Source organism: Bos indicus x Bos taurus, chromosome 6 (genome assembly GCF_003369695.1).
Source record: "Bos indicus x Bos taurus breed Angus x Brahman F1 hybrid chromosome 6, Bos_hybrid_MaternalHap_v2.0, whole genome shotgun sequence".
In the NCBI taxonomy this organism is placed as follows: Eukaryota; Metazoa; Chordata; class Mammalia; order Artiodactyla; family Bovidae; genus Bos; species Bos indicus x Bos taurus.
In genome coordinates, this window is record NC_040081.1 from 108375352 (window position 1) to 108401152 (window position 25801).

Genomic DNA, 25801 nt, shown 5'->3' on the forward strand with positions numbered 1-25801 from the left:
CTTTAGCATCAGTCCTTCCAAAGAACACCTAGGACTGATCTCCTTTAGAATGGACTGCTTGAATCTCCTTGCAGTCCAAGGGACTCTCAAGAGTCTTCTCCAACACCACAGTTCAAAACCATCAATTCTTCGGCGCTCAGCTTTCTTCACAGTCGAACTATCACATCCATACATGACCACTGGAAAAATCATAGCCTTGACTAGATGGACCTTTGTTGGCAAAGTAATGTCTCTGCTTTTTAATATGCTATTTAGGTTGGTCATAACTTTCCTTCCAAGGAGTAAGCGTCTTTTAATTTCATGGCTGCAATCACCATCTGCAGTGATTTTGGAGCCCAAAAAAATAAAGTCTGACACTGTTTCCACTGTTTCCCCATCTATTTCCCATGAAGTGATGGGACCAGATGCCATGATCTTGTTTTCTGCATGTTGAGCTTTAAGCCAACTTTTTCACTCTTCTCTTTCACTTTCATCAAGAGGCTTTTGAGTTCCTCTTCACTTTCTTCCATAAGGGTGGTGGTGTCTGCATATCTGAGCTTATTGATATTTCTCCCAGCAATCTTGATTCCAGCTTGTGCTTCCTCCAGCCCAGCGTTTCTCATGATGTACTCTGCATATAAGTTAAATAAGCAGGGTGACAATATACAGCCTTAACGTACTCCCTTTCCTATTTGGAACCAATCTGTTGTTCCATGTCCAGTTCTAACTGTTGCTTCCTGACCTGCATATAGGTTTCTTGAGGCAGATCAGGTGGCCTGGTATGCCCATCTCTTTCAGAATTTTCCACAGTTTATTGTGATCTACCCAGTCAAAGGCTTTGGCAAAGTCAAAAAGGCAGAAATAGATGTTTTCCTGGAACTCTTGCTTTTTCCATGACCCAGCGGATATTGGCAATTTGCTCTCTAGTTCCTCTGCCTTTTCTAAATCAGCTTGAACATCTGGAAGTTCACAGTTCATGTATTGCTGAAGCCTGGCTTGGAGAATTTTAAGCATTACTTTACTAGCCTGTGAGATGAGTGCAATTGTATGGTAGTTTGAGCATTCTTTGGCATTGCCTTTCTTTGGGATTGGAATGAAAACTGACCTTTTCCAGTCCTGTGGCCACTGCTGAGTTTTCCAAATTTGCTGGCATATTGAGTGCAGCACTTTCACAGCATCACCTTCCAGGATTTGGAATAGCTCAACTGGAATGCCATCACCTCCACTAGCTTTGTTCGTAGTGATGCTTTCTGAGGCCCACTTGACTTCACATTCTAGGATGTCTGGCTCTAGGTCAGTGATCACACCATCAGGATTATCTGGGTCGTGAAGATCTTTTTTGTACAGTTCTTCTGTGTATTCTTGCCATCTCTTCTTAGTATCTTCTGCTTCTGTTAGGTCCATATCATTTCTGTCCTTTATTGAGCCCATCTTTGCATGAAATGTTCCTTTGGTATCTCTGATTTTCTTGAAGAGATCTCTAGTCTTTCCCATTCTGTTGCTTTCCTCTATTTCTTTGCATTGATTGCTGAGGAAGGCTTTCTTATCTCTCCTTGCTATTCTTTGGAACTCTGCATTCAGATGTTTATATCTTTCTTTTTCTCCTTTGCTTTTTGCTTCTCTTCTTTTCACAGCTATTTGTAAGGCCTCCTTAGACAGTCTTTTTGCTTTTTTGCATTTCTTTTCCATGGGGATGGTCTTGATCCCTGTCTCCTGTACAATGTCACAACCTCCATCCATAGTTCATCAGGCACTCTATCTATCATATCTAGTCCCTTAAATCTATTTCTCACTTCCACCGTATAATCATAAGGGATTTGATTTAGGTCATACCTGAACTGGACATGGAACAACAGACTGGTTTCAAATAGGAAAAGAAGTACGTCAAGGCTGTATATTGTCACCCTGGTTATTTAACTTACATGCAGAGTACATCATGAGAAATGCTGGGCTGGAAGAAGCAAAAGCTGGAATCAAGATTGCCGGGAGAAATATCAATAACCTCAGATATGCAGATGACACCACCCTTATGGAAGAAAGTGAAGAGGAACAAAAGAGCCTCTTGATGAAAGTGAAAGTGGAGAGTGAAAAAGTTAGCTTAAAGCTCAAGATTCAGAAAACGAAGATCATGGCATATGCTCCCATCACTTCATGGGAAATAGATGGGGAAACAGTGGAAACAGTGTCAGACTTTATTTTTTTGGGCTCCAAAATCACTGCAGATGGTGATTGCAGCCATGATATTAAAAGACGCTTACTCCTTGGAAGAAAAGTTATGGCCAACCTAGATAGCATATTGAAAAACAGAGACATTACTTTGCCAACAAAGGTCCATCTAGTCAAGGCTATGGTTTTTCCAGTGGTCATATATGGATGTGAGAGTTGGACTGTGAAGAAAGCTGAGGGCCAAAGAATTGATGCTTTTGAACTGTGGTGTTGGAAAAGACTCCTGAGAGTCCCTTGGACTGCAAGGAGATCCAACCAGTCCATTCTAAAGGAGATCAGTCCTGGGTGTTCCTTGGAAGGAATGATGCTAAAGCTGAAACTCCAGCACTTTGGCCACCTCTTGCGAAGAGCTGACTCACTGGAAAAACTCTGATGCTGGGAGGGATTGGCGACAGGAGGAAAAGGGGACGACAGAGGATGAGATGGCTGGATGGCATCACCGACTCGATGGACATTGAGTGTGAGTGAACTGCAGGAGTTGGTGATGGACAAGGAGGCCTGGCGTGCTGCGATTCATGGGGTCGCAAAGAGTCAGACACGACTCAGTGACTGAACTGAACTGAATGGTCTAGTGGTTTTCCCTACTTACTTCAATTTAAGTCTGAATTTGGCAATAAGGAGTTCATGATCTGAGCCACAGAGAGTTCCCGGTCTTATTTCTGCTGACTGTATAGAGCTTCTCCATCTTTGGCTGCAAAGAATATAATCAATCTGATTTTGGTGTGGACCATCTGGTGATGTCCATGGGTAGAGTCTTCTCTTGTGTTGCTGGAAGAGGGTGTTTGCTATGACCAGTGTGTTCTCTTGGCAAAACTCGATTAGCCTTTGCCCTGCTTCATTCTGTACTCCAAGGCCAAATATGCCTGTTACTCCAGGTGTTTCTTGACTTCCTACTTTTGCATTCCAGTCCCCTATAATGAAAAGGACATCTTTTTTGGGTGTTAGTTCTAAAAGGTCTTGTAGGTCTTTATAGAACCGTTCCACTTCAGCTTCTTCAGTATTACTGGTTGGGGCATAGACTTGGATTACTGTGATATTGAATGGTTTGCCTTGGAAATGAACAGAGATCATTCTGTCATTTTTGAGACTGTATCCAAGTAGTGCATTTCAGACTCTTCTGTTGACCATGATGGCTATTCCATTTCTTCTAAGGGATTCCTGCCCACAGTAGTAGATATAATGGTCATCTGAGTTAAATTCACCCATTCCAGTCCATTTTAGTTCGCTGATTCCTAGAATGTCGACGTTCACTCTTGCCATCTCCTGTTTGACCACTTCCAATTTGCCTTGATTCATGGACCTGACATTCCAGGTTCCTATGCAATATTGCTCCTTACAGCATTGGACCTTACTTCTATCACCAGTCACATCCACAACTGGGCATTATTTTTGCCCTTCATTCTTTCTGGAGTTATTTCTCCACTGATCTCCAGTAGCATATTGGGCACCTACCGACCTGGGGAGTTCCTCTTTCAGTACCCTATCATTTTGCCTTTTCATACTGTTCATGGGGTTCTCAAGGCAAGAATACTGAAGTGGTTTGCCATTCCCTTCTCCAGTGGACCACATTCTGTCAGAGCTCTCCACCATGACCCGCCTGTCTTGGGTGGCCCCACGGGCATGGCTTAGTTTCATTGAGTTAGACAAGGCTGTGGCCCGTGTGATAGATTGGCTAGTTTCCTGTGAGTATGGTTTCAGTGTGTCTGCCCCCTGATGCCCTCTTGCAACACCTACCGCCTTACTTGGGTTAGAAAACAGTATGGACATGTCCAAATAATCCTGCAACCTGCTAAATTACCTAATCTTACAAAAGCATAAACAAGTAACACAGACACAGAGAACTCTTAATACCTATTAATACATTTAATTTCTCATCTATACAGAGAGCTAAAAGCCCTTTGCACAAGAGAAAGCACTATTCGTAAAACATGAAGTGCTTGAGTTTCCTACAAAAACCCACCTCTTTAGGATTTGCTTCAGCGCTATGACATCTTATGGCTTCTGTGTTGTCTTTTCCACCATTGGATATCTCTGAGTAAGAAATACAAAAGAAAAAAGAAAAAACAAACCCCCTTAAGTATTCACTCCAATACTTACTTTAGGCACATGTGTAGAATGGGAAAGGAAAAGAGGAAGGCACTTGACAAGTGATTGTGGTGTGATCCTTACACAACTACGTCAGGTTAAGTTCCATGATTTCTATTTCTAGAATGAGTGAGCGGGGTTCAAGGAGGGGACAGACTCACTGGCATTTACACGGCAGACCTCAAGGCCACTTTCCCCCAGCTCCTGAGCAGCAGAGCATGAGCAAGTGTCCAAGGAACACAGCACACCATGCATGCAGCTCTCTCTGGAAGTCGTGGACAAGTCACACTTGCACACTAAATGTCCACTAACAGAAGAAGCAATACAAATAAAAAATAACTGTACAGGGGATTAAGACCGCTTTCCCCATTCTTGGAACAGGGAACGAACAAAATCAGTAGGAATAAATACAACTCTGTACTTTGTTCTCAGAACAGAATTATCCCTCTGGAGCTGGCAGTCTCTCCAGCTTGCATGGAGTAAGGCCTGACTCCCGGGCAATGAGCACGTTAAGTGTGAGGGCCCTGGTCTGCTATCACACTGAGGCTGCTTGTCGGAAGGCAGCACAGTTTACGCAGCACAGAACCTCCCCTATAAGCAAACCACAGAGGACTATACATTTTGTAGTCACACTGGACAAACCCATTGTGAGGTTCCTGGCAAACTGTAATTGTTATTTAAGTCCAGGGACCATTTATAAGGTTCATGACCTTGAACGAGCCACTGGCCCACTCTCTATGTCTGTTACCTCAACTACAGGTGTGATGCTGTGAACACTCACTTTACTGGATTATATGAGTTACATGATTAAAAATTTGCCAAGTAATTATAATTAGCACAGGGCCTGCCACATAAAAGGCACTTGACAAATGACAATTACAATTAATATTAAAATTATACTACGAAATTTATTAACTTACCTTCTTTGCTATAAAATTTCCCATGAATTTCAGTTGTTTCTGAGCCTGCATTTTCGACCTAAACACACAACAGAAAAGGCTATTTATAGATATTCTTAAAAATCTTGAATATCTAGAAAATACTCTGGCTGTTTGAAGAACACTTAAAGGGACTGGCGAACGTGTTCTTTTAAATTTCACCCAGTTCAAGAGCAGAGGACACCTTCTTTTTGAAGAAGTTTCAGTTTAACAAATTAGCATCCTATTGTAGTTTATTCTCCTTGTCGTTAAAGCAGTTATGGTAAGAGTAAGAAATAAAGAGAGAAAAAACTTTAGAAATTCTCTTCCCATCCAATGATCCTTCATGATTTTCTTTTTAAAAAATGTTGAGGGATTTTGTCAATCTGTTATAAGGTTTCCCTCAGGCAAGCCTTGTCAATTTTACTTTTTTTTGAGGGAAAGCCTCTGAATATCTCTCATGCACACTCAGTCACTTTAGTCGTATCCCACTCTCTGCGACCACATAGACTGTGCCCGCCGGGCTCCTCTGTCCATGGGGTTCTCCAGGCAAGGACACTAGAGTGGGTTGCCATTCCCTTCTCCAGGGATCTTCCCCATCCAGGGACTGAACCTGAGTTTCTCATGTCTCCTGCACTGGCAGTTGAGTTCTTTACCACACTAGTGCCACCTGGGAAGCCCCCAGAATATCCTACAACATTCTAAGCCCCAGCTGCAGAATTTCCTGTTTGGAAAGGACAGACACTCTCAGAAAGGAAAAAGGCAGCTGCTGGGGGCGTCAGGGAAACAAGGCAGAACGCAGCACACGGTGGGGCAGGCCTGGAGATACAGCCACATTTCGAATCCTTTGAGCTCTTGGAGGGTAAACCCGAACAGAACCAAGTGGGGCTCTTCTCCTTCACTCAGCAGACTGGGTGTGAGGGTCTAGATACAGCCTGGGATGTCTCAACAGAGGGAGGTAAGCCCCCTGACACCATGGGTGTTTGGTGGGAAGCAGGGCTCTTCTGAGTCTTCTAGTGACACTGGAAAGAATGTGACTATCTGTGATTCACAAGCATTTTACAAAATGTACACTTCTCTATGCATTAAGACAGACCAAAAAAAAAAAAAAAAAATCCTTCAAAGACAAAAGGGATTATGAGAGCCACAGCTAGGAAAAAATATGCATTTATGGCAATTGCAATTTAGTACACTCACAAACACTTTCTAAAGATACACAGTGAAGTTCTTAAAGTCAGTTTGGTCTACGGCACCAGGATAATTTAAAACACCACAGTCCAATTTGCAGTCCCATTACAGTAATAAAAAATAGAAAGCTCCCAATTCTTCAAAGAATTTCATTAAGATTACCAGGGGAGCTCCCGAGTCTGAGGGATCTGGACCTTCTTCTATTTCCTTGGTTCTGTCTCATGATATTGGCCTAAAAAGCCACTAGAACACAGGGCTGCTGAATTCAGAGTGACTCCTTTTTTCTGAGAAAAGCAACTAAGTTTCCTGACATCAGTGGATAAAGCTGAACATGAAATTAAAGATGTGAGTAGGTTGAACTTCAATGGAGCGCACACTACAAATGGCCTCATCTCCTAAAGAAACATGTGGCCAGCCCCTCCCCTAAATGTAATCACTTTCAAAACCTCAAACCAAAATAATCCCAAGTGATAACAACAAAATCCAAACAATTACGGTGACTTACATTTGGTGAGTCAATCGCCAGCGAAGGCTCCCTCTGCAGTTCAACTGTTCAAAGACAAAAATGAGAAATAAGGAAACTGAAAACTGGTTATGAACAACAGAGAAACCAATTGAGAGCTTTTTAGTTAAGTGGGGCTATGTCACTAAGGGGCCTAAGTGCCTTTGTGAATTATACATTTTGGACCAATTATTTTCTATCAATACCATCTATGTTCTGTCACACGACCAGAAAAACAACAAAATACCGTTCCCTGCATTTTTAGAGTAAAGGCAGCAATCCATTGGATCACTACAGTGATTTAACCATGTCAGCAATCTGAGGCTTGGAAGGAAGGTGGGGAAGGCCTGTGCTATAACTGTTAGGTGACAGGGTAACACTGGTTCATTTAAAAATAATCCCATCAAATGAAGAGTTAGAGCCTATCCCCTCAAACAGCAAAGGGCTATTTATATTCTTTGGAAGCCTCAAGTACAAGCCTACTGTTTCTACTCAACAATGACAGAACACACATTTTTCTTTTAAACAACTTCCTTTTACGTAAGTAGATCTCTTATTGAACTGTACCTAAACACAGTCTGAAATACAACTCTGGGAACAAAGAACTTCAGAATCCAAAAATGTTACCTTCTTGACAATTAACAAATGGGATATTAATTATGTGTACTGTAACATATACACAGGAATTTTAACTACCATCTATCCAAGTTTTGGGAAGATTATTCATCGTTAGGGTTTTAACATGTCAGGACGAGTGGCTTACCAGGTCTTGGGGTGGTCTTCCAGGAAGCCCTGGTATTTCTGCTTATAAGGTTCCTGTGGTCACGTACTTTGAAGGCTGCCCTTTCAGAAGGTTTGCTTTGGAAGGTCCCCACCCTGACAGCCCAGATAGCCCTGGTTGAGGATTTATACACACTACTCCTCACACACTGCCTTTCTCTTTGCCTGGTCCACCAAATACACACCTACTTGTTCTTCAATATTTATCTCCAAATTAGGGGGAATAGCAAGCGCTTGAAGTGAAAATTTAAACGTGTGTGTTCTTTGACCTCTCGGTTCACTTTTTCAAAAAAAATTGGAAAAGTACATGATTATACACATATGGAAGCTCCCTGCAGCGTTACTTGTAACAGTAAAAACTACACACACAGGGGGGCACTAAGAGACCCAACAACAGGGGGACCGTGTGCTGCAGACCACTACTGAAACAAATGCAGCTGATCTGCATATGCTGACAAAGAAGGACGCCCATAACATATGGCCGAGTTTAAAAAAGAATTCTAGAGAATGTAACTCAGGCACCGAAACTGAATCACAAGTCTCAGCACTTCGCCCACGAATGACAGCACAAGGTATCTTCCTAGAGGCCAAGGGTGGGAAAGCGATTACTTCTGCTGGGGATTAAGAGAGAAGGTAAGAAATTGGGCCTTTGAAAGATGTCTCTGCTCCTGGATCATGCTTTGCCTGAACTTTTCAGTGTTTTGCATGCTACAGACTGGATGTTTGTGTCCCCTTCACACTGAATATACTGCCACCCACCCCATATATTAAAAATGTAATCCCCAATGTGATGGTGTTGTAGTGAGGGTCTCTGGTGGGTGGTCAGATTTAGACGAGGTCATGTGTAAAGTGGTCCTGAGACCGAAGTGTTTGAGAGCTGCTGTCCTAACTCTGTCTGAGGCTGAGACCTTCCCTTCACACCTTTAGTGGACACTGAAGACTGGTGCAGAGAGAGACTGAGAAGAGGCTCTGCAAGTGGGGAGGAGCTTCAGTGACGCAGCAACGGCCAGAGCCCAGGGGTCAAGAGCATGAGGTTAAAAGAAGTGGGCAGACGGGCGAAGACTAGCCTTCTGGAAATGCGCTTGTGATGGCATCTGGAAGGACAGGGAGGGCCACAGAGACACGCTTGTGGGCAAGAGCAAGGGTCTGCTCCAAGGCAGCTGGTTTGGACACAGTTATTCAGAGGCATCAGATTTAAACACAACCTTACGTGATTCTGACTGATGTTAACGCTTCATGAAGAAAAAGTATAAGTTAAAAATGAAATAGCAAAGAGTTTTTTCTCTAATCTATGTTAAAAAATGATAGGTAAATCCATATAGCCTGTCAATGTTTTATTACATATTAGCTATAAATTTTAAGTGGTGATAAAAGATAAACCCACATGTAAGGAAAAAAGAATGTGAACAACCGCTAAAAGGAGTTTACCTGTTCCACTCAGCTTTCTCCCACTTGGACTTGCTGGTGGTGCTGGCATTTCATGATTTTTCTCTTCTTCTGATGGCACAAATACCTAAAAAGTCCAAGGCACCATAACAAGGTTATGAGGTTTTTGAAATAAGAAGGTAAGTTTAATTTACCTGAAGGGAATTAAACAAAACACTCAGCATCCTGTCAACCTTTAGGAACAAAAAGGTGAAACTAATCTCGTATTTCATCCATCAATGGCTCTCCTATTGCGCTAAAGTAAAATGCTGAGTACAACACACAAGCCCTTCCTGATCTGGTCTCATTTCTTCAAGAGGCTTGAGGTTTCAGCGCAGCTCACCCCTGAAACACTGCAATGCCCAGGACTCACGAATGGCTCTTCCCTTTCTGTGTCCTCGGGTACACTTCCACTGTTTGCAGAAGTCCACTCCAAAGTCCTCCTGCAAGCCGCCCCCCTCCACCCACTGGCCCTGCTGTGAGTCGAGGCTCCTCTGCACTGCGTTCACAGCCCCCATGTTTGCCACTATCTTGTCACGTGGACTCGGAGGCGCCAGGAGATCAGGCTGGAAGGGGGTACGGAGACTAAACTGTGTAGAGCACACAGGCTGTGACAGAGGAACAAGAAAACCTCCTCCCAAACTAGATTTTATTCTAAATCCAATGAGAAGTCATTGGAAATTTCAAGCAGAGCAATGACATGACCTAATTTATGTTTTTCAAGCTAACTCTCAGGGCTGAGTGAAGACTGGAGGAGGGGCTGGAGAGGAAGCAGAATGGGGACACTACCTACCGGGGTAGAGGCTTAGACTAGGTGGTAGCCGTAGAAACAGAAATAGGTGGACTCAAGGTACATTTTGGGAATGGAAACTATGAGAACCAGCAATAGATGAAACGTGGGGTGACTGAGGGTGACCCTTGGCTTTCTGGTTTGAGTGGATGGAATTGATGATGGTGCTATCAGCTGAGACTATTCAGGTTCTGAACTCTTCCCTCACACGACGTGTCAGTAACAGAACTGAAATAGCTTTGGTACAGTGAGAGCTGGGGCTGCATTCTGCTCGTGTACATGTATCTGTACATGGTGAAAAGGTACACACACCACTGACAGTTCAGCATAACTGAATGATCAGCCATACCTCAGGTTTCAAGTTGGTTTTCAGTCCCAATCTTCCCACAGCATTTGATGGAGACTCTTTTCTGCCTAAAGAAATGCAAATCATTCAATCAGTTTAAGAATTTGCTTGCAAAATACACCTTGAGTCAAAAGGTAACAGGATGTTGTCTAGCTGTCATCTAGACACGCTATGCCCTCCTCCGTCATGTTTAGTTTCCTGTCAGTAGAAAACAATAAAGGGGAATACGCCCGAAAATTCTCAGATAAAAGGCAAGGGGTCATTCACTCATTTCGGGGGGATGGGATGTGTATAAAAATGTTTCTGGCTGTTATGCTGGCTGGCCACGAAGAATGATACTCTATCATTTGTGAGGACGTCTTATTTCCAAGTATTTTTCTATAGATATCTGTATCAAGCTTGTCCCTAAAAGAAAACATTCAAGGCCACTGAGACATATTCCTAATAAAGATGGTGATTTGTGAACAGACTCATTTTACTTGCTTGTGCTAACACAGCAAAGTTGAACATAAAGTTAAAAACTGTGAAACAGATAAAAAGGGAACAGAATTTTCCCTGGTAGACTCAAACCTATCCCTTTCTTTCCTTCTCTCCTCTGTCCTGAGACTTGTTCCTCTCACTTGCCCACATGGACGCCTCCCAAGAAAACCCTTCCTTTCTCCAGGAGGCTGTGGGCTTATTCCTTGCTAAAAGTCCTTCTATTTCTGCTCCTTCAGAGGGAAGGAGAGGCAGGAGGCAGGAGGAATAACAGACTGTAGCAATGGCTGAGTCATAGAAACTTCCAGAACATTCAACTCACCCTAAGTTAAAGTCAACAGAAAAATTTTAAGTCATTTATTTCAATCCTTGGAACATCTCTTAGTGTCTCCTAAGTCCCTATAAGAAACAGGACTAAATCTACTGGCCTCAGCCTCCAGAGTAGCACTTAGGTGATATTTCAGCTTAAAAGTGCAGCTTGCTCCCATTTACACAGAGTTGCGAGGAAGACAGCATCCCTGCTCGCTTCCTGTCCAGCCCACGTACCCCCTTCGAGTTCTCATAGCATCCTGTTAAGCCTGTCCTAAGCACCTGTCACAGTGCCGTGTCACAGCCTAAACACAATATGTGGCTGGATTCACAACCATCTTCCCATCATCTCTGAATCCACAGTGGTACCTGGTATAACATGTCTGAAGTGGGTGGGTGAGTGGTAATCAATGACTGAGCTCCAAGCTTACAGCTTTGAAAAGTACCAACAAGTTTCCAATAAGACCGGCACTCTCTGGAATCTAGCAGGAGGGAACACGATTCTTCTTCAAATACTAAGCCAGAAACTAGCCCACATGAACAATAAACGCTGCTAAATAAAACATAATGTGCTTCCTCAATGAGAAGCAGCCAGCTAGACTAAACTGACACGTACCTGGAACCTGTAATAAGTCACATGAGGGCTGGGACGGGGCTTGTTTTGTGCTATCATCCCCTTCTGACACAACAGAAAGCTGAGGCTCAGATGTGATTTTTTTTTTCCTAAGAGGCATCCAAGTACCATGCAAGTTATTTAAACTCTTCGAACGTTCATTTGTAAAATGAGGTGATTAAAAAAAATGCTCATCTCATACACTGCTGTAAGGTGCCTTCATTTTGACTACTAAGAAGCCTGAAGGCCAAAGATGTTTAGTAACTTGCAACAGTCCTGTGGACTACACTTGTCCAGCCGATGAGACAGCTGGAAGCCTCCTAACTGCCCACGTCGCACATGAGAAGTGGGTCTAAGACTAACCATTTAAACGTGATTTTAGAGAAGCCTGGCTCTCAACTTGGATGACAGTGATTTTGCTATATTCTAAAACCAAAACCTCCCTGGTGGCTCAGACGGTAAAGTGTCCGCCTACAATGTGGGAGACCCAGGTTCAATCCCTGGGACAAGAAGATCTCCTGGAGATGGAAATGGCAATCCACTCCAGTGTTCTTGCCTGGAAAATCCCATGGATGGAGGAGCCTGGTGGGCTAGGGTCCATGGGGTTGCAAAGAGTAGGACACGACTGAGCGACTTCACTTTCACTTTCAGAACCAAAACCATCTTAAATATCCTCTACATACAATTATCTTTATAAAACACAAAAATTTGCACTTAAGAGTCTCACCTCGATCACGCAAATTTTCTTCAGAAGAAACAGTGACTTGAAGACCTTCTTGCTGGCAGGATTTGGTCACACTGTTATCTTCTCCTGTTTTCTTAGTGGATGCTGGGACAGTGCACTGGCCACGGTGGTCACTCCTGCTCGTCAAGTTCTGCTCCTGTTTAGCAGCTGAGAGAGCTACATTGTAGGCGGTGGGAAGGGCTGCTGTGTGGGAAGGAGCCATTTCTGACTCCTGGCCATTAATACATTCAGCGGTGGTGGTTTTCAAGTGCCCCTCAGGACCCCACTGGTCATCAGCTTTTTTAGCACCAGGATTGACTGCTGTCAAACAGCGCACACTGATGGTGCCCTCGGGAGCCTGCTCTAGTCCTTGCGGGTTGACAGGCGAGTCCCCACTCCCCCCTGCTGGGCATCTCGCTGGCGTGCTGCCCCCTGATGTCCCTGCCTCAGGCCTTTCATCTTCTCTCTGAACTCTGTCTGCACAGTCCTTGCCAAGCCTCTCGCTCTCTGCCACAATCCCGACACCTGCAGAAAGCATACTGACCGACACCCGGTCATGCTCTTCCCCAGTGCCCCCTGCCACCACAGGGCCCACTTCTTTTCCCCCTGTGGAGGGCCCAGGACACTGACACTTGTCCTCGGCCATTAGGCTGGACAGAGGGGCCTCAGGCTTGCTCATCATCGTGGCTGATGGGGCATCCTTTCCTTTGGGGCTGTCTGCACTCAAATGAACCTCTTCATGCCTGTCGAGACCAGCAGGGGCCAGCAGGCATTCGGCCGTGCTGGTGGAGATGATAGCGGCATCGCTCACGTCCTCTGTGCCAGTGCCCGCGGGCAGCTCCTCCTCCTGCGGGACGGCGCCGGCCATGACCGCCTCACAGCCTTCCGAGGTGCTGGTGGAAATCATGGCCATGTCGCTCGCCTCTTCCGCCGGCCTGACCGAGGCCTGGGCATCCTCTCGAGCGACAGCACTGGACACGGGGCCCTCGCAGTCCTCTCCTGAGCTTGTGGAGATGATAGCGCTGCCGTCCTTCTCTTCCAGGACGGGTTGCTCATGTTCCCTTTCCCTAGACACACCGCACACAGAGGCTTCGCAATCTTCTGCGATGCTGGTGGAAATGAGCGCACATTCGTCCTTCTCCTCCTTGCTGGTTGAAGCAAGGGGGCTCTCGGCTTGCGCAGGCGCACTGGGCGTGGGCCCCTCAAAGTCATCGGCGCTCACCAGGGCCAGCGCTTTGGCTCTGTCTTCCACGGCTGCCACGGGCTGCGGACTCTGGGCACCATGGAGGGCTGTCGCGCTGGAAATGGGCACTTCGAATTCCTCCCCGATGCTTGTGGAAATCATGGCACACTCGTCTTTCTCCTCGTTTCTCGCAGCCGTGAGTTGGCTCCCGTCACCTGATGCTGCGCTGGGCATGGGGGCCTCGAACTCCTCCATGTTCACTCTGGGGCCCTCCGCGCTCTCTTCAGGTCTCAAGGCGCTTGAATGGCCAGCCCTCATGTCTACCACAGTGCTGAGCTGTGGGGTGAGATCGTCTGTTGTGCTGGTGGAGATCACCAAGCCCTTCCCTTCACCTGAACCCCCAGCCACACCAGCCTGGTTGGCGACACTGTCAATGGCCGTGGCGGCCGCAAGGCCATCACAGTCTTCGTTCTCTACGGAGGTGATGTCACCCTCATCTTTTTCGCCCGGTGACGTGTGAGGAGGCTCATGTTCTGGCACAGCAGCGGACACGAGGGCCTCGTAACTGTCCCCCACCAGGCCAGTGGAGGGCGTGGTATCGTCGGCTTTTTCGTTTCTGCTGAGCTCACCGTCCCTGCGGTCTAAAGCTGCGCTGGTCATGGGCCCCTGGCGACCTTCAGAAGCGGGAGCCGCCATGCCCTCCCCTGCAGCCCCGCTGCTCACGCTGCTCTCCACGACCCCTTTGGCGCTGGAGCAGATCTCTGCGTCTTTAGTGTCCTTCTCAGCGCCGCTCACGCTGTCCACGGTACTCTCGTACGCATGCGGGACGGTGCCACCGGCCTCGGCGTCCACACGCCCTGCCACAGGGCCAAGCTGAGCGTCTCCGCCTGCGCTCTCGCAGACCGACATCCCTTCGCTCTCCTCTTCCATCCCTGTGCACGTGGACGCGTGCCCGACCTCATTCCCCCGGCCCGTGCTGGTCACCACGCCCTCCCCTTCATCCTCGTCCTCCTTGGCGCCCGTGCTGGTCACCACGCCCTCATCGTCGCAGGGGCCGGGGGCCACCACAGGCGCATCAGTGGGGTCTTTGGCTACCGTGCTATCCATGGCACTCTCTTCGTTTTCTTCGGATTCGGAACTCAGGGCGAAGCCTTCCCTGCTCTCCTCTGAACCTGTGCAGCTCGCCAGGCCTTCCCCGTCCTCCTCGGTTATCCCGGTGCTGGTGACGGCACTTTCACCCTCCGGGCCGTCCATCACAGAACCGCTTTCCTCCTGGGCGGCGCTGGCTGCCGTGGGGGTGGGGGTGTCTATGGGGCCCCCAGGGGCCCCCGTCACCCTGCGCTCCTCCTGAGGCTCCACCCCAGCTGCGGAGCACAGGACACTGCCGTCTCTTCTACCCCCTGCCCCTGTGCACGTCACCGTCCCCTCGCTTTCCTTCTTGGGCCCTGCTCTCGGTGGGCTTCTCTGGAATCCATCCAACTCTTCGTTGCTTAGGGACCCCTCCCTGATGTCCATCCCCGCACTTGTTACTGCTCCGTCGCTCTCAACCTCACTGATAAACCTGACCGTTCCTTCCACGAGTTCCGAGTCTCCACCTGAAGACCCATCGCACTTGCCCTCAGAACCCGCGCTGGTCACAGCGTCATCCTTCTCCTCGGTCGCTGCGCTCCTGGCGTCAGCCTCGGTGGTCCCCGTGGGGGCCGTCACGGGGTCAGCTGCTCTTTCTTCAGGCTCGGCCAGGGCGCATTCCCCACTTTCTCCCTCTTTGGTGCTTGTGAGGAACGTTTCGCTTTCTGCAAATCCTTCTGTGACGACACCCCCACCTTCCTCGGCTGCAGCAAAGATGGTGCCTTCTCTGGCTTCCTCCCCGACGTGAAGAGGGTGGTTTTCGGAGCACGTGCCCGTTGTGAGGCCTTCGTCTGCCTCGATGCTTGTGCAAGGCATGGCCACCCCACCCTCCACCGTCTCTGCAGATGTGGTTGTGGCAGTCCCCGCCTTCACCAGGTTTAGGGGAACACCACTGTCCTTCCCCTCAGTGCTGCTGGCGATGGAAGCCTTTTCTCCTCTACTAGGCCTGGCTGTCGGAATCTCAGCTTTCCCGCTCCTTTGATGTAGAACAGAGGACACGGCATTGCTCTCAGCACTGGTGTCCACCTCACTGTGTCCGTGCCTTCTGTCAGCATCGGCTGGTATGTTTTCAACTTCAGCTGGGCCTCTGCTCTGCTTAAGTCCAATAGTATCTGTTTTTGTACTCATGCCTACCACCTGATCAACAGCAACACCAACCTTGTGGCCATTTTCTACAGAAGCCCTAACTGTCTGCTTCGAACTTGAGTTACTTCCTTTCCCATCCACATCCATCGAGCCACCTTCTTTGTCAGTGTTCTCCTTTTCCACTGTCCTGTCCCCTGACTCACTGCCAACAGGCGTGTCTACTTTCCCTTGTCTGCTGTGCAGTATGAAGGCCTGTGCACCTTCTGGAATGTGTCTTCTGCTCTCCACGCTGGCTTCTGCTGGTGTATCTACTGTGGAAACGGCATTGCCTTTTCTGCTGTCACTTGTCCTAGGGACTTCTGATTCCTCATCAGTCCAGCTTTGCTTAGGGATTTCAGAGTGGTGGATGAGCGAGGTGCTGGCTGTGGTACCTTCTGACCCACTTCTTCTGTCAACTAAAGGAAGCACCCCTGAATCGTGGGACTGTTTCTGAGGCCCAGCAGTCATGGAGCCTAAGGACGGGGCGGGATCTACCTTTGTGGAATGTTTAAGAGTGGGGTCTCCTGGAGCAAGGCGTTCTTCGGTGGGCCTGGTGGTGTTTTTCAAATTCTTCTGTGCCCTGTCACTTTCTGATGGGGCACGGGGTAACAAACAGTGACTCATTTCGGAGTCTACATTCATTTCCTGAGTTTCTTGTTGAGCAGACTCCTTTTCCTCGGAGTTAGGTTTGGACACAGAGCTTTGGAGATGCATTTTCTTGGTCAGGGTGCTTCTGTGGTCAGCGTGCTTTTCGGAATTACCAACAGCTCCTGTTCCACGCCCCGATTTACAGGCCGGAGATGCTGGTTTTGACTCTCCCATGGGAGTCTGTAACTCCTCCTTTAGGACTGCAGCGGTAGTTTTTTGTTTTGTAACATTTTCTGAGTCAAGTTCTTGCTGAGAGCTACTGCTGCCGTCTTGGGTTTTGCGGACTTCCACTGCATTTTCCATGGCTGGCTCGGGATCAATTTCCATTGGCTCTTGTTCGGGCATCAGGGCAGGATCACCACTTTTTTTGGGTCTCTGAAGGGAGGAACTACTGGGAGCACCTGAAGGGTTTGCTGCTGGTTTTTCTTCTCCTTTAGCCATTTCTTGGGATACGCTGCCTCTTCGATTTTCACACAACCTTCTACTTAACTTCTTCTCTACGACTGAACTACTTCCTCTGGGCTTCTCATGACTGCCGTCAACTTCTTTTCCATCCTTGTCCTCTGTTTTGTTGTCTTCCTTCTTTTTCACGTCCTTACTACTGTGCTTTAAGCTCCTGCTTTTGTGCCCGTCTGACAGCTTTCTCTCGAGTCTGGTGGAGCCTGACTCTTTCTCAGCCTTGCACCTCTCCTTTGCTAGTGGCAACTTTGCTCTGTGACTAGACTCTCTCTGCACACTATGCGCTGAAGGGGCCACACTCTCTGACGTGGGCTCCACACCGCTTTCCTCAGAAGGTCTGTCTTCAACTCTGGACTTCCGCTGTCTGTCTGGCTCACCTTCTTCAGTGTTCTTCTCCTTCTCTGGTTTTGGAGTGGTTGCCAGTTTTGTGGTATTTTCTTGTGATTCTGTTTCAGATGCTTTCAACTGTTTGCCTTGGCTTCTGGACTTAGACTTCAACACAAGTTTATCTTCCAACAAGCTCTTGGTTCTTCGCCTCTCCTTGTGAATCGCCTCCTCTGGTTTTGAATTACTATCTGTGTTAGTCAAGTCATTATCACATTTATCCTCGGAGTAACTTTCGCTTCTTCTCTGTACTGTGCTTCCATGTTGCCTGGAGCTCAGAGAGTCCTTCTGAATTTTAGAATCACTTGATCTTCTTGATTTGTGCTCTGCCTTGGTTTTGTCTGCTGACCCGTGTCTCTCTTTCTTATTTTCTTTACGAACATTCTCGTCACTTTTTATAATATACTCAGAAACTGGTTTACCATCTTTGCCCAAAACTGACAACTTCCTTTCATTCCGGTGTTTACCTCTTCGTTCAGCTTTATCATCTGACGACAGTTTTGCTTGTTGACTCGTCTTCTGAACGTTTTCATCTCTCGAGCCTCTCTCGGAAGAGTGAGGCTCGGGCTCATCTCCTGCTTTATGAGCACTGTCACCTCTGTACTTGTGTTTTGTAGACGGTTTGTCTTCTGACAGAGTTTTCTCCTTTTCAGGCTTCTCCTTGGAGGATTTCGCCTCTTTCTTAGGCAGGCTTTTTAAATGTGGTGTTTCTGAATCATCTTTCTTTAGATGCTTTTCGTTTTTAAGCGTGCTCTTCTGTTTCTGGGGTTCTTCTGTGCCACTTTCTGAGCGTTCCAGTGGCCTTTTTCCGTCCCTCGTGTCAGTCTCTTCCTGCACCCCTTCCACCACAACAGGGGTAGAAGTCCGTCTTTTGTGTTCCCTTTCTATTTTGGATTCGTTTTTGTTTTCATCAGCTGGATGCAAAGACTCTGAAAGTCTTCGAGCAGGTTTACTTGGTTCACTCTTTGCATGGACATGCTTTAGATCCTTTGAAGAAGATGCTTTTTCCTTTTCACAATGCTGTAAGAAAATAAAAGTTAAAATATAAGATCTAGTTTTTATATTCAAATCTAAAATTTGGGTGCATTTAGTATGTTGAACGTTGTAACATGCTTGTTGTTGTTGTTTAAGTTCCTAAGCCATGCGACTCTTTGTGACCCCATTTACTGTAGCCTGCCAGGCTCCCCTGTCCATGGGATTTCCCAGGCAAGAATACTGGAGTGGTGTGCCATTTCCTTCTCCAGGCAATCTTCCTGACCCAGGGATCGAACCCGCGTCTCCTGCATTGCCAGGTGAATTCTTTACCACATGCTACACCTTACTTATTTCACCTCTGCCAATAGCTGGTAGGTATTATTAACTTATTTCTATGCATCAGGAACCTGAAACTCAGGATGGTTCAATAATGTGACATCTTGCAACGAGTTCAGATAATTTCATTCTGGGTCTAATACTCTTCCCACTATATAGCAGCATCTTTATAGAGAGTAGTTCTTTCTCCTGAGATGCGTCCAGGCATTTGGAGGCATTCTCAGACTTTAAATTGCTAAAGCCCACTAATGCCCAGTGGTCACTAATAAATAGAAGCTGAAAGAATGACATTAGTTCTTTTTAGTCCAAAGACTTAATACCTAATGAAGGCAATTAAAAATTTTATAATGAAATAAAGTTTTCTTACATTTTAATTTAGAAATACAAATTATCAATGGGAACTTCATGAATTTAGGTTACCTGTAAGACAGTTTATTTAGGAAGCTTCAAATGCACATAGAAACTCATGGTAACTAATAGTAATCATATCATATACATCTGATGCACATGTTCATACCCAAGGGAAGATACCAATACACCAAAGCAGCCAAACCTTCCTCCTGACCCACAGTCTGGCGCTGACTGGACTAATGTTAATGACCAATGACACTTTATAATAAGGACTCATGAACTAGTTATAATTATTCTTATTCAAACAATGGGCTGAAGTCCTCAGAAAGCCCTTTGTGTCTCTGGGTCAGTTTATCACTGCACCTTTTTTACACTTTAACATGAAGATTAATACACTATTACTATAGGGACTGGGACATAGCAAGATCTTACTTTGAAATTAAATTCCACAAATAAAGAACTAACAGGGATGCCATCAACCTAATTTTACAATAAGTTCTAACCAATTAATGTGAATACAATCTTATAAGATCATTTTCCAAAGGGATTTCTCATTAAAAAAGTTAAATATTAATAATATGACATTAGAATATCAGAATATACTAAATGACTCTAATTTCTACATAAAGACATCAAGAATATTTACAGGCTATGAATAAATAATTACTAAACTATTACTGCTTCCTTTAGAAGTGTTAAGATATTCAATAGTTCAGCTATAGAATTATAAATATAAAAGTATACAGAAAGATTAAAACCCAGTGAAAACAAGTTTATCACAAGTAAAAAGGAGAAAAAATGTACTTACTGAACATTTTGAGGGTATTTTTATCTACATATTTTTACTATTTAAAATGATCACATCTTAGAAAACAGTCCAAGTGCTCAACTATAAGAAAATGCTTAAATTACAGTATATTCATTCAATGTAAGCTATATAATTATCAGAATGTATTAATTAGGAAGTTACAGTGAAATGAGTATGGGGGGGATGTTAAAAACACTATGCAAGGTTACATTTGCTCTACAAAATTATGGACATATGTGGGTGAGAAATGGAAGACAATGATAATTTGTTAGTGGAAGGATTTTAGCTTTTTCCTCCTTTTCTTTTTCATTATTATTCCTGGCTATTTTATTATCGTCAATTTAAGAAACAAGAAGTGGGGGAGTTGGGGGAAGAGAGAGGAGAAGAAAAGTAACTATTATCCAGATAAAAGATCTTAAGAATCAACTTGCCAAAATGAAGAATTTAGGCCATAATAGGATGGGGGTGTTGGAATGTTGAATGTGACAGACTTTCTATTCAAGGTAGAAAAAAAAAAAAAACCAGACTGTATTCTAAGTTTTACTACAAATAACTGAATGGCTTAACAGAAGAGCATTTAAAGTGGGGTTTTACTAATTAAGACATACCTCACTTGTTTTGAGTGTTTCTCTGGAATCTTCTTCAGATTGCTGTTTCTTTTTAGAATTCTCATCAATGTTCCTAGGTGGGGCAAAATGTGAAATAAGAACTTTGGACCAAAAAATGTGATTTAAATTTCTCAGGAAGATTTTTTAAAAAGCTTAGCTTTTCTTCACTATAAAACACTTAATTTGTACCTAGAGACTTGTGCACTTCAAATTAAATCCTATTCTTGGTTGACAGTGAAGAGCTAAATCCCGAATGTGAAGTGGACCACTCTTGGTCCTAGAGGAAAGTATTCTTGAAACAAAAATTTGTGATTTGTCGCTTGAAGAAGAATATGACATGGGCTACAATTTCATTTTGAAAGTCTTATCTTCTGAATAAACAGAGTAGTTCTATTTATTCAGATAGAGAAGGCTGAAGTCTGTAAGAAAAATGAGAGCCTCCTTCTCTCACTTAGTTCTGCAGATTGACTCAGCTAAAATCACTGACGTAGTTACCTTCAAGTCTAAGATAAACTTACAGAACTGCATGTTGCCGGTACAGCAATGCTATAGCCCACGCCTACACAGCCACCTTCAGTCTCTTCAGCTTTGTAATTCTTACAGAATTAACCATGATCATGAGGTGCTAAAAACAATGTTTGGCTTGGAATGCTGGTTTACGGGGAGAAGCATGAGATACTAGTGAAGTGTGTGGAAAGACTAGAGAATGGAGGCAGCGCCGTCAGTAAGAGGTAACTGAATGTCCAGAAGGGGAACGGCTCCTGAGTGCTTCAGAGGGTCTACACACTCTCTGAGACTATGGACAACTGTGTGCTTATGCACTTGCATTTCTCTGGGCAAAGAGTCCAATGGTTCCATGAGATTATCAAATAAAGTCTGCTCCCACCCCCACAAAAGAAAAAGATTAGTACACACTGTTTTGAAATATCATAGATATTAACATAATGAATTATGATACTGAAAAGAAAACCCTATTCCATGTTATTTCATAAACACGGAATAATATACACACTCAAGGTCTGACTCTTTCCTGTCATTTTCAATGCCTCTCTTCTGAAAGCTTGTTGAGAGAATATTATAATGTGAATGTGGCCAAATAAATACGTACCTGGAGTCCTTTTTCCTCTTTTTGCTTAAGGCTACCTTTTTCTCTAAAACTTTCCGTTCTTTAAGGACTTCTTTAATTCTGGGGGCTTTGGGTTCCAAACCTTTTGTTGATGATTCTTCTAAGTCCACACTACTTTTGCCTGGGGAAGAAGCAATCAACAAACTATGTTTCAGAACACAGTTTTATAAACAGTGTAATCTTTATTCTTCATTAAGATTTTCTAATCACTGTAAAAATAAAAAATGGCTTCAATATCTCTAAGTTGTATTGGAATAAAAATATTTTATGTAGATGGAGAAGTCTTATATTTTTTATCTTAAGTGCTCATATATGTACATGTGTGTATTTTACATCAAACAAGATCAGTGTCCAGAGGAAGTTCAATTCTGTCCAATGAAATATTCCAGATAAATGTTCGACATTTTAGTTAACATAAAGTATAGATGAATTCCATTAATATCACTGCAAGGCTTGAGGACTCACAGGTTAACAATAAATTTTTCAGTGATAATTCATTCCATAATCACTGGAAAATAAACTGCTATTATGTGAGTTGTATAATCTGGTATGTGATAGAATGTTTAACTTAGATATAGAAATATAATAAACATGTGACTAAATACATCAGATTAAAAAGGAAATCTTAAACATCTTAAAATACATAGTTTTAAAAATCTAAGATACAATTTTTATCACTTTATTTTATAATCATACCTCACAAGCTATCTTAATATCTAGAAGTCAATGGGGTAAGTACATAGCTTAAAATATTAAATGTTAAGATCTCTTATACCTTGACTCTTAGCTTTTGAATACTTTGTCTTTTCTGCTTTCTGTTTTCGTTTTTCTTCAAGTTTTTCTCTATTAATTTGCCTTCTTAAAAGTCTCTCTTCTTTTTCTTTAGCCTAAAACCACAAAATATTCATAATTATGCTGACAGATTCTCAAGTAAGAGCAAAAACACCCTGAAAAAAAATATGCTTGCCCTTCAGATGTCCTTACAGATTAATGGGCTCTGTAAAAGTGCCTACATACCACTATAAACACATCTATGTGTGCGCATGGGTTTCAAAAGAGACAGAAGGTGACATTTTTCCCTTACTAACTTTCAGAATGCCATCAATTTCAAGGTATCATTTGGGGAAACGGTGGTTTAATAAACTGTTATTCCAATTAAAAGGCTACCTATAAAAATGTCTATGAGCATCACGTGTAGAGGTAGGTCTTTATAATTATCTGATTTTCTCAAAGAAAGATGAAATGCAGATTCCAGTGACAGGGTGGTCCTACAACAAATGTTACTTGCTGGCTATACTCTTAGGACCCAGGGTTTGGATGTGGGACTTCCTGTAGTTGTATTTTAAACCAGGGAGGATCCAGTCATTGTGTTACTCTACCATCTCTTTCCTGCCCAGAATTCAAAGCCTCAAAGTGTCAAATACTCTAAGCATGAGCATAACTCCTGATCAACTAATCTCTTAAGAGAGAGGCTACTATTAACATTTTGGTGCGCTTCCTTCAAATCATTTTTTATGAAGTAGTATTTCCTTATTCTTTGATGCACAACTTTTCATATTTTAATGTTTCTGAAATTGTAAGCCAACTTATTAAAACTGATGTATACATACAATGAGGTAGCAGTTTCTCTAAAAAGCTGTTAATAATTCAGTGGTACATCTTAGAAGTACTATTAAATGAAGGAAATATGTGGACGACTATGCTTCCCTCTTAATAATATGTTAATGGCTGATGCCATCTCTCTTTATGGCTGGATCCATACTCGGGTCAAACATTTCCATACTATGAAACACCGAGGGTGTTAGCAGTTTTTCACCAATCATGATGATATGAACAGCTCCATCACGTTTTTATCTATTCTGCCTAAATGACAAGGTTCCTGAAGGTGGAACCTATAAGTCACCGTTTCAAATGCTCACCAGTAGCCTGTGAACAGACTAGTCAAGTATGCCAACCTGATTTAATAGGTTAACATAACAAGAGCTCAAATCTGACTTACAATAGACTGCCGCCGTTGTTCCACAGTAAGTTCGTCATCAGAATCACTATAATACTTTGAGTAAAGATATGGTTTGTGAACATAAGCATGCCGCACATTTTTTGCTTTTCCTTCACTGGGATCACTGGTTTGAGTTTTTGTTTTGTTTTGCTTGTTCTTCTCTTCATCTGGAAGAAAGTCAGTAGAAAGAAGAGCATTTCTGTCAATCAGCAATTAACATCAACATCAAGTGGCAAAAGCTGTATCAAAGTAGTTTAAGGGTATTTGTAGGTCCAACAGGAGAAATATCAGTATGTGAAAATTCAGAAAATTTTAAAGGCTATCATTCATATCTTTATTTATTTAAATTTTTTTTTTTGTTTGCTTCTTTGGCCGTGCCGCATGGCATGCAGAATTTCTCAGGGCAGGGATCAAACTCATGCCCCCTGAACAGGAAGGGCAGAGTCTTAACCAATGGACCACCAGGGACATCCTCCTGATTCACATACTGTTTCTTTCTTTCAGCTTCTCACATATCAAAAAGAAAAATTAGACCTTAAGAGTTACTTATGTTTCCTGGACAAATAGTTAATCCTCATTTGTATATCAACAGACTTGGCATGAATACTTTACCAGTATCAAGTTGAACAAATTCCCTTCAAGCCACACTTTAAACTTGAGATTTTAGTGACCATTTATGGTCTTTCGTTTATGGAAGGGGCAAGAACCAATAACTGGCCCTACAGCAAGTATACAGTAAAACCCTTCTGCCCTAGGAAGGGAGAAAAGTTCCCCATGCACAGCAAGAAGCAGTGAGTGCTACTAAGTATTGCTTTGTACTCTCAAAAGAGCAGTTTTCTTACTTTGGATCCCATACACAGAAAATCTAGCCCTGTCCAGGAAAAACCTTGAACAGATCCAATACAGCATCTAGAAATAAGATTTCCGTTTGGTCAGAGAAAGTGGAATGTTCACAGGATAAGAGCATTCTCCTTCCGTCGGTGCTCAGAAACGACCTCATGAGGGTAATTATGAAGAGTGAGGAGTGCTACCCTTGCATTTCGGAGGCTGCTAATTCAGTTTTTTTAATGGATACTAAGAAAATAATGAAAAATGGGAGCAACTGAAAAATATTCATACACCTACAGCATTAAAACTTTCTACTTTTTTCTTGCCTGTGATTTTCTCTACAGATATTCTAATTCAAGTATGTGTTAAGTCGCTTCAGTTGTGTCCGACTCTGTGCAACCCCATGGACTGTAGCCCACCAGGCTCCTCTGTCCATGGGATTCTCCAGGCAAGAATACTGGAGTGGGTTACTATGCCCTCCTCCAGGGGATCTTCCTGATCCAAGGATTGAACCCATGTCTCTTACGTCTCCTGCATTGGCAGGTGGGTTCAATCCAAGAGTCAGTGGCAAATTTACCAGATGCTATCTGCAGGCAATTGCAAATAACGTTCAACATTTTTGACTTTTCAAAAAATCATAAAAAATATTTAATCACATGTTAAAGAGCAATGTAAGGTATTAGTTAGAAGCCCGGACTGGGTTTGAAATGGTGCTGTGCTCACTAGCTACGTGACTCCTGGTGACAGACTATATAGCCTACTGCCTCTTCCCTTGGCTGATTTTAATGTGTCCCTTAGCTGAAAGAAACCATAACCATGAGTTTAATAGCTTTCAATGAGTCCTTCTAGTGAATTACCAAACCTGAGAGTGGTCTTGGGATCTTGAATTTGCAATTGGTCCCAGAAATGAGGGCAGTCTTGTGGACTGTCCCTCCAAACACTACCAAAACATGGCATGTTCAAACAGGATCTCATCCAAGTCTTCTAAGAATCCTAGGGAGTGGAGGTAAGAGAAGGAGAACCTAGACTTGTTGAGGTTTAGTAACTTACCAAGCTCACTCAGATAGACAGTCTTGGAGCTGGGACTCAGAAACAAATCTTCCAACTAAGAGTCCCAAGCTCCTGCCACGGCGCCACACTGCCTTTCACGACACAGCCATCTGAACTTACAAACACTGCTCAACAGGAAGCTTCCCAGAGGCTTTACTAAGTAAAATGCTTTACCATCTGATGTAATCTCTCCTTCTTCCATGCTCTCAGACATCACAGCCTCCTCCTCAGTGTCTTCTTCAAAAGATGAAAGGTCACTGGTGTGGACGGAGCTAACTGTGATGTCTGTAAGTCCATCCACATCAGAATCTATCATAGAGATATCTACAAGAAAATGAAACACAGAAAACAAATTGTCTTGTGGTAAGAACAAAAACAGCACAAGCTTCCTAAATTACATTAACATTTTTCTGCTTTAACTGCTCAAAGAAC

The 25801-nt window shown here is 43.9% G+C and overlaps 1 protein-coding gene across 2 annotated transcripts in view; it reads right to left on the minus strand.

The window, feature by feature from the left end:
- BOD1L1 (biorientation of chromosomes in cell division 1 like 1) overlaps positions 1-25801 on the minus strand; it is a 53410-nt gene that overhangs the window by 16865 nt on the left and 10744 nt on the right. For both annotated transcript variants that reach the window (XM_027545052.1, XM_027545053.1), the window contains exons 5-15: positions 25544-25693; positions 23492-23658; positions 22268-22379; positions 21475-21613; positions 20367-20439; positions 12365-18308; positions 10242-10306; positions 9106-9190; positions 6901-6944; positions 5211-5268; positions 4166-4236 (exon numbers count right to left, since the gene is read on the minus strand). In XM_027545052.1, the coding sequence (XP_027400853.1) occupies positions 4166-4236; positions 5211-5268; positions 6901-6944; positions 9106-9190; positions 10242-10306; positions 12365-18308; positions 20367-20439; positions 21475-21613; positions 22268-22379; positions 23492-23658; positions 25544-25693 (6908 nt within the window). The remainder of the gene's footprint in view (positions 1-4165; positions 4237-5210; positions 5269-6900; positions 6945-9105; positions 9191-10241; positions 10307-12364; positions 18309-20366; positions 20440-21474; positions 21614-22267; positions 22380-23491; positions 23659-25543; positions 25694-25801) is intronic.